This window comes from Meles meles, chromosome 21 (genome assembly GCF_922984935.1).
Source record: "Meles meles chromosome 21, mMelMel3.1 paternal haplotype, whole genome shotgun sequence".
NCBI classification, from domain to species: domain Eukaryota; kingdom Metazoa; phylum Chordata; class Mammalia; order Carnivora; family Mustelidae; genus Meles; species Meles meles.
The window spans coordinates 42066214-42074143 of NC_060086.1; the positions used below are offsets into that span (position 1 = coordinate 42066214).

Sequence of the window (7930 nt, forward strand, 5' to 3'; positions counted from 1 at the left end):
GCCCCTCCTTAGGCCCCTCAGAGCCCCAGGGTGAAAAGCAGCAGCTGGGGGAGCAGAGCGGAGTGTGTCCTAGGGTGGGCGGTCCCCTCCCCGTCCCCCCCGCACTGCGAAGTCGAAATATCTGGCTTTCCCCCTCTCGGGCCTTGGTCAGGTCGTTCCACGGCGGGAGTTTCACGGACTCTGCTGTAAAACGGGGCCCGTCCTAGCTCCCGGGGAATCAGGGGGCAGAGGCGTGGCTGACCCAGGGCTGGCACATGCTGGGTGCCCCAGACGTGCTGGCGGTGGGCGGGTGCTCTGATGCCAGGGCAGGGCAGGGGAGGGCAGGTCCTGAGGGTTTGGCCCAAGCCGTGCAGGTGGCCTCGAGGATGAGGTGCGGAGGTGGCAGCCGCACCCCCAGGCCGGCCCAGCACTCGGGCTGCACCGCCGGCGACCGGCGCCTCAGTGCGCGGACTCTGCTCCCGGAAGTGGGGCTGGAGCGCACCATGGAGCTGGCCCTGACCGCAGCCCTGCTCTCCCTCCTCCCCACGGCCCTCCAGCAGAGCACTGCCCTCCCAGCCAACCTCTCTGCGACCCGTGCCTGGGCCAGAAGCCTGGATTCAGGTAGGACAGATCCTAGGGTCGGGGAGACGGCCACGGCCACGGCGGGACAGAGAGCCCGGGGGCTGGCTTGACAGGGGCGTCGGAAAGGATGAGCCTTTCCGGAGAAACGGATAAAACTTAGGAATCAGGAAAGTGTCCTGCATTCGGGGGGAGTGTGTAATTCCTTCCCTGCCCCTGCTACCCTGTGCTGGTGCACATTCTCTTAGGAACCCTGATGTGGGGAGGGGGCCTTCCTCAGACCCTGCCAGACCTCAGCCCCTTCACTGTCCCCGCCGGCCAGGCGCACAGGACGTGTCGGGCACCGGGCCGCAGACAGGAGCCCTGGGCCGGCGGCTCCCAACTCCCCTCTTCCCTCTGAGCCTGGAAAAACCACCCCGCCCCCCAGCTCTGCGGCTGTGCCCCCCATCCTCCGGGGGCCACCAAGTCCTTCCCTCCAGCAGAGCGTCCTGCATCACAAGGAAGTCCACCTGGGGAGGCTGGGGAGGGACCAGGTGCCAGCCCTGAGTGGCAGGGATTGGCGAGGGCTGGTCTGCAGGGCCGGGGGATCCCAGGCGGGACCACGCCTAGCCGGCCCATGGCTCCCCTTGCAGAGTGTGGACGCCCACACGCGTCAGGCCGCATCCTGTCGGGGCAGGACGCCACGCTGGGCGAGTGGCCGTGGCAGGTCAGCCTGAGGGAGGAGGGACAGCATGTGTGCGGGGGCACCCTGATCGCTGAGGCCTGGGTGCTGACTGCGGCCCACTGCTTCTACCAGTGAGTACCTCCAGGGGGCGCGGCTCTGAGCTGGGGGTCGCGCTCCCCAACACCCTCCCTTCCCCATTTGAACCACAGCCTTCCCCGCATCTGGAGCTGTGAGGGAACATCCTTCTGGAGCATCGCTTCCCAGCCACGCCAGGATGGCCCCTGTCCTGGGGCCCGTCCCGGGGAGAGTGGGGGAGGGGACAGACCCCGCCCCGGCTCTCCCTCACTGGTGAGATGATTCATTTCCCAGAGACCAAAGGCTCCCATAAGGGGATCTCTCGAGAAGCTGAGGCGTCCAGTCCACTGCCCAGCATCTGGACGGCACGTGGACAGGTGACCGCCTCTCAAGCCTGATTCACACTCACCGGACAGACAGGATCCTGGGGTCTGTGCGGGGATGTCTTGAGGAGTAAACGGGGTCCTTTTCGCTTCTGGCATGTGCTCCGCCGGCAAAGCTGTCTATAATGTCAGGACCCTCAAATCAAGACGGTCCCTTCCCCCCACCCGTGAAACCCGGCACAGCTTTCCTGACACCTCCCCCCTCCCACGACTCTCCCACGTCCAGGAAGCAGCCGCTGTCTGCCTACAGCGTGCTGCTGGGCTCCATCTCCTCCTACCCCCAGGCCGAGGAGCCCCAGGAGCTCCGAGCGGTGGCCGAGTTCATCATCCACCCAGAATACTTGCCGGAGACCAGCAGAGCGGACATCGCCCTGGTGCAGCTGGCCTCCCCTGTCGCCTACAGTGACCTCATCCTTCCCGTCTGTCTTCCCAAACCCGGAGACCCCCTGGATCATGGCACCTGGTGCTGGGTCACCGGCTGGGGGAACATCGACTTGAGTATACGTAAGGACACCTGGGCGGGGAGGAGCCCCATAACGGGTGGCCGCGGAGTCCGTACACACTGTTGTGCGCGTGGCAGAGGGGAGCCCCGGAAATACGGCCCCGAGCGCGAGCAGCAGCCTGCCACCCCAGACCCTCCCTCAGGCTCCCCGGGCTGCCCTCCCGGCACACAGCACCCCAAGGACGAATGCTGGCCCAGACTGGGGCCCAGGCCCTTCTGACGCGCCCCATATCTGGTTGGAGAAAGTGATGCACGTCCCCGCCGGCCCCCATCCTCGCCGCCCGGGGAACCGGGCCCGACTACCTGGCTTTTGTCCTGGCTGGGTGACCTCACTGGCCTTGCTGGGCTGTGGCTGCCCCTCAGACAGGCCGAGCCTCCAGGGATGATCCATTTCAGGCGTGTCCCACAGGGCGGGGCAGGAGCAAGGTCCGCGGTGTGGCAGCCAGCGTGGTCACTGTCAGCACGAGTGTCCCCGGCCGCCACGACAAACCAGCACAGGCTGGGGGGGGGCTTCAAACCACGGAAACGTAGGCTCTCACAGTTCAGGATGGCACGAGGCTGAATTCAGGGTGTTGGCAGGGCCGAGCTCCCTCTGGAAGCTCCAAGGGAGGACCCTTCCTGCTCCTTCTGGCTTCTGGTGGCTCCTGGTGATGCTTTTGTCCCTCGGCTGGTGGCTGCGTGCCCCCGCCTATCCCCACTGTCACAAGGCCTCTCTCCCGTGTGCCCCTGCATGTCCCCTCCTTTTCTGTCCTGCTGGATCCCATATGACTTCATCTTAACGAATTAATCTGCAAAGCCCCTATTTCCACCAAAGCTCCCATTCCGTGGTGCAGGGTGGGCTTGAATGTTTGAGGGGCTTCAACCCATTTTTGGCCAGAGCCTTGGAGAGCCACGAATAGTCAGGTCATCTGGTGGAAGTGACTTGACCACAGTCTGTGGTCAGGGCCAGGCCCTGACACCAAGTCTTGGCTCTTGGCCAGCACCCCAGTGTGTCCCCAGTCCCCCTCCACCAGTCCTGCCCTGGCCTGGGTACTGGCAGGGCAGCCAAGCCCGAGGGGAGCTCTGCACCTCTGTGCACGGCCCCACCGGAGGGAGAAAGGGAACGGCTCTTCCTCTTGCTTTGAATATTCAACGTGGGGCTCACCTTGGCACCCGGGCTCGTGGGTCAGGCACTCCCGAATACCAGTGCAGGCCCAGGGTCCTCGAGAGGCAGAGCGGTGGAATGCTGAAATGACAAGAACAGGCTTCTTGTCATCAGTCCAAGTCCCAGGAAGGCCGCCCCGGGGAGCAGGGATGGGCTCTCGCAGACAGTCACCTCCCGGCTGAGCGCTGCTCTGCTCCCCGGCCCAGCGCTGCCCCCACCCTTCACCCTGAAGGAGCTGTCCCTGCCCCTCATCGATGCCCCGACCTGTGACGGCTACTACCACGAGAACTCGGACATCCCCATCCAGGAGCCCATCGTCCTCGAGGACATGCTCTGTGCCGGCTTCGAGAGTGGCCAGAAAGACGCCTGCGGGGTGAGCAAGCACCCCCCGGGAAGGGGGCGGGCAGCAGGATCTCCCACTCCCTAGCACCCCCGGGAGCCCCCCCAGGGTGGAGGAGGGCAACGTTGCTTTAAATACCAGAGTCAATTCCAACAGAAATCACGTTCTTTCCCCCCGTCTCCCTTTAAATGTATCATATCCGGGGCGCCTGGGTGGCTCAGTGGGCTAAGCCTCTGCCTTCGGCTCAGGTCATGATCTCAGGGTCCTGGGATCAAGTCCCGCATCGGGCTCTCTGCTCGACAGGGAGCCTGCTTCCCTCTCTCTCTCTCTGCCTGCCTCTCTGCCTGCTTGTGGTCTGTCAAATAAATAAATAAAATCTTAAAAAAAAAATGTTAAATGTATCATATCGGTATTATCAGAAATGAAGTACTTGAAAAGTGTTCAAGCAAACGGTGACCTTATCCTTATTCCTATAGCTCTTCTTTGTGGCCCAGAATGGTCTTTTTTTCTTTCCCAAAAAGAACTTCAAGGTCTCTGAGCTGATGGCCCCAAGGACCAGGTCACTTCTGGGCTGGGTAGTTGCTGTCTTTCCTCGTCTGCTTTCACAGGCAAAATGCATGTTATCTCACACGCCCTCTTAGCATTGTTTTATCAGATTCTTTTCATTCCAAACGAAGCAAACAGAACAGCGTTCTTCGCAACACCAAAGTGCCCCCGAGCCCCTACCCTGACACGCACAGTTGAACCTGGAGAACGGGGCCTTCCCAGGCCACTGCTTCCCCCACCTGCCAGACATTTTGCCCAGAATTCCCAGACCTCTGTCGCCTTCCAGAAACATCCAGCCCGGCCGATCCTCCGTCCACCAGACCTAGCTAGCCGAGCTGAAGGGAGGTTGGTGGGCCCGGGGAGACCCCTGGGAACTTCCTTCCCCCTCGCAGTCCCTACACTTCTGGACTCCTCCTTTGTCCCTAGGGTGACTCCGGGGGACCCCTGGTCTGCGACGTTGGTGGAGTCTGGGTCCAGGCAGGCGTTGTGAGCTGGGGCTTTGCCTGCGGACTGCCTAAAAGGCCGGGAGTCTACATCAACGTCAGCACGTACACCGCGTGGATTACCAGCACCATCCCGGGCTCGGACCTGCACACCGAAAACTCTTCTCCGCGTCTTGCCGGCCTCTTGTTCCCGCCCGTGCTGCTGATTCTGGGGCTGCTGGGGGACACCTTTGCCCCCCTGAGGCTGGCCTAACCAGGCGGCCAGCCCTGCAGACTCAGCCTCTGCTGTGGAAACTCGGGCCCTTTCTCTGGGGTCTGTGGCATCTGGCTGGAAACCACTCCCCAAGCCCCCCCAGGAAGGCCGCCTTCCCCAACCCCCAGGGGGCGGGGCGGGTGCCTTTGCAGACGTGTCTTATGATGTGATAGGCAATAAAGAAAAGCAGGCAGAAGGCCCTTGCTCCCTGCGCCTCCGGGCCCCAGAGGGTGTCGGGGAAGGCATCTCCCACTTGCCAGAGCTCTCCCACCAGGGTGCTGCTGGGTGCTCACAGCAGCCCCGAGAGGTGCATGTTACTCCTATTTCCAGTTTTTCGGACTGGAAACTGAGGCTGAGGGGGGCCGGGTTTCTATCTGGGCAGGAGAGGAGGGCAGGCTGAGCCTGTTCTGGTAGGAGCTTCGACCCCCGTCCTGGGACAGCCCCCACCGCGGCCTAGGCCTGGCTCTCCCACGCACAGGCGAGCCGAGTGGTCCCATCCTTCAGTGGCCCCCTCTGCCCGCGAGCAGCAAGCTGAGACCCCTTCACCCTCTGGAGCCCCCAATTACCCCTCAGCGCTTTCTCCACAGCGTCCCCGGTCCCTGCTGCCGAGCCCACCCGAACCCCACGCTCCCCTCTCTGGAGCCTTCTCTGCACGCACAGGGCCTGTGGGTCCCCATCAGGGCTGTCTCCCGATGGTCACAGAGGCAGGGAGCTGCCCCCATCCCCAGCGCTGCGCCTCTCCGGGACGGGGAGCAGCCATGCAGGTAGGATGGGGGCTGCAGCGAGGGACGGCCGGAGCGCTGAACCACAGGTGTCAGAGCAGGCCCCCTGCGCTGCCCGCCCTGGGGAGAGGGAGCCCGTGTTAGATCTCCAGGATCATCTGGGGCCCAGACCACAGCTATGGACTGACCACCAGGGGCACGGCTGCAGTGACCACCCCCCTGACGCCCCACGCGCGTTTCCAACACGTGCCAGCCAGGCACCCCAGGGAGGAGTGCGAGCCCCTTGTGCGTGTGAACAACAGGCAAGTCTGGCTGCTGCTGCCCGCGCTTCCCCCGGGGGCACCTCCTGGGGTGGCAGCCGGATGAGACAGCGAGCCTGAGCGTGCCTGAGGGAGCCAGAGGAGGACAGGCTCCCGCCTCGCGTACCAAGAGGGGTCTCAGTGACCAGAGCCTTGCACGCCCGCCCCTCCATCCCCAGCAGCTGACAGCCCCCCAAGGAGCTCCAAGGGGATACCCGATGAAGCCCATGGTCAGGGCCACTCCGGGGCCACTGATGTCCCCCCTGTGCTCCTCCACACCACTCCTCCCAGGCCAGGAGACCTGGAGGCCCTCAGGGAGGCAACAACAGGGACCTCGAGAGCCAGGGCCCCGCCAACCCCGGGGATGCTCTGTCAGTCCGCATCCTTCCTTTTCTACCTTTTCTCCTTCCAACACTCCCTCCCTCGGCTCTCCGTCAACCCTTCAAGTCCGCATACATCAAGCCTGTCACACAGAGGTCCTGGACCAAACAAGATCCTTTTGGATACTGCTAACTTCCAGGAAGAACATCCATGGGGGCAGTGAGACAGACAGTTGGGGAGGAGGAGGGGGGCTTGGAGCTTGCTGTGGCACCAAGATCTAAAGTCTGCAGGGAGAGGTTGCCCCAGGCTGGAGCGAGCTCGGGGTGCACTAGGAAAAGACAGCTGGGGAGGGGAGGGATTCAGGGGGAGGAGAGCCCTGGGCGAGCGCGGACCTGCGGTGGAAGCAATCTTTTGGGCTGCAGCGGAGAAGGGACGGCCTGGCCTCTCTGTGCAGCACCAGCAGGCAGGCGCGGGCGCAGCATGCCACACGGGCCCCTGCCGCGGGGAACTCACAGGAGACTGGCCAGTTATGGTGCTGTGGTGCCAAGGGCCACAGAGGGGAACTGTCGTAGGGAAAATCTTGCCCCCTTGCCATGCCGGGGGCCCCAGTCCCACTCAGCAATGGCCTCCCACAGGGACCTGTTCAGTCCCTGCGTCCACCTGGCTAAGCCCGTGCCCACCACCCCTCACTCTGCAGGTGATTTGGTGGGGGGCACACCAGGGTGCAAAGTCAAGGGGGTCTGGTGACAAGCCAGCTTCAAGACCTGGAGAATGTTCCAGGGTCACCAAGCATCCAGTGTCTCTCGCCAGTGTCCCCCTCAGCGTGCCTGGATTGAGGGCACCGCGTGGAACTCTCCTGCTCGTGCAGGTAGGGGAGCCGGCCTCCAGGTAGGGGTGCTGGCTCCGCAGGCTAGCGCCTGATCCCTGGGCCACTCATTGCCCAGGCCCAGCTGAGTGTGTTGTGGGCCTTGGCTCACCCCCCAAGGCTCCCACAGAGTGGACACCTTGGGACACCCCTGCCAGTCCAGACTGGCTCCCCTGCCTGGAAGGACCACCGAAGCTGATGCTGGGAAACTCACAACTTTGCCGATACCACCACATCCCCAGTAGCGCTCAGGACACAGACAAGGACACCAAGAAGTCACAGCCCTCCCGGAAGCCCCATTGGGAGAGTCACTGGTCACAGGGACGCCAGGATGGATAACCTCCCGGTGTCTCTCTCATTTAGGCCATTTCATTCCCCCAAGGACGCCATGCAAGAAAGTAAGTTTGCTAAAGGTGGTTTCAACCTCCACAATGTAAACTGGAGGAGGATGAGGAGGGCTGCGGCCTGCCTTGCCAGCTACCGGCCCGGAGTGGGCTCAGGGCGCCACAAGACCCGAGACTACGATTTCCCCCAAGAAAGGAAGAAAGGGATCTTTTCTTCTTGGCTCGGACCCTTACTACCAGGCCTCCCGAGCGCGTGTCACGGGAGTCCTGGTTCTGGGCCAGCCGCGGCCCTTCCCGGAGAAGAACGGGGGCAACTGGGGGGGCGCCCAGGACCCCTGGGTCGCTGACAAGCAGGACTGCGCGGGCGCACGCGGGGGGTGGGGGACCCAGCCCAATTTGGGGGTCCGAGCCGAGCCGGGCGCCGGGAGGTCCGACGTTACCGGACCTCGGGCCCCTCCCACCCAGCGAAGT

The 7930-nt window shown here is 63.5% G+C and overlaps 1 protein-coding gene across 2 annotated transcripts; it reads left to right on the forward strand.

The window, feature by feature from the left end:
- The first annotated feature begins 350 nt into the window (after positions 1–350).
- Positions 351–5104, forward strand: LOC123934062 (serine protease 33-like). Of its 2 annotated transcripts, none has more exons than XM_045993958.1 (5): positions 351–600; positions 1191–1353; positions 1907–2184; positions 3533–3699; positions 4639–5104. In XM_045993958.1, exons 1-5 carry the CDS (start codon positions 366–368, stop codon positions 4906–4908), a joined length of 1113 nt encoding a protein of 370 aa, XP_045849914.1. In that variant the 5' UTR covers positions 351–365; the 3' UTR covers positions 4909–5104. The 2 variants fall into 2 exon arrangements, with proteins under 2 accessions (XP_045849914.1, XP_045849915.1); XM_045993959.1 differs by having other exon boundaries at positions 2084–2184.
- Positions 5105–7930: the final 2826 nt, after the last annotated feature.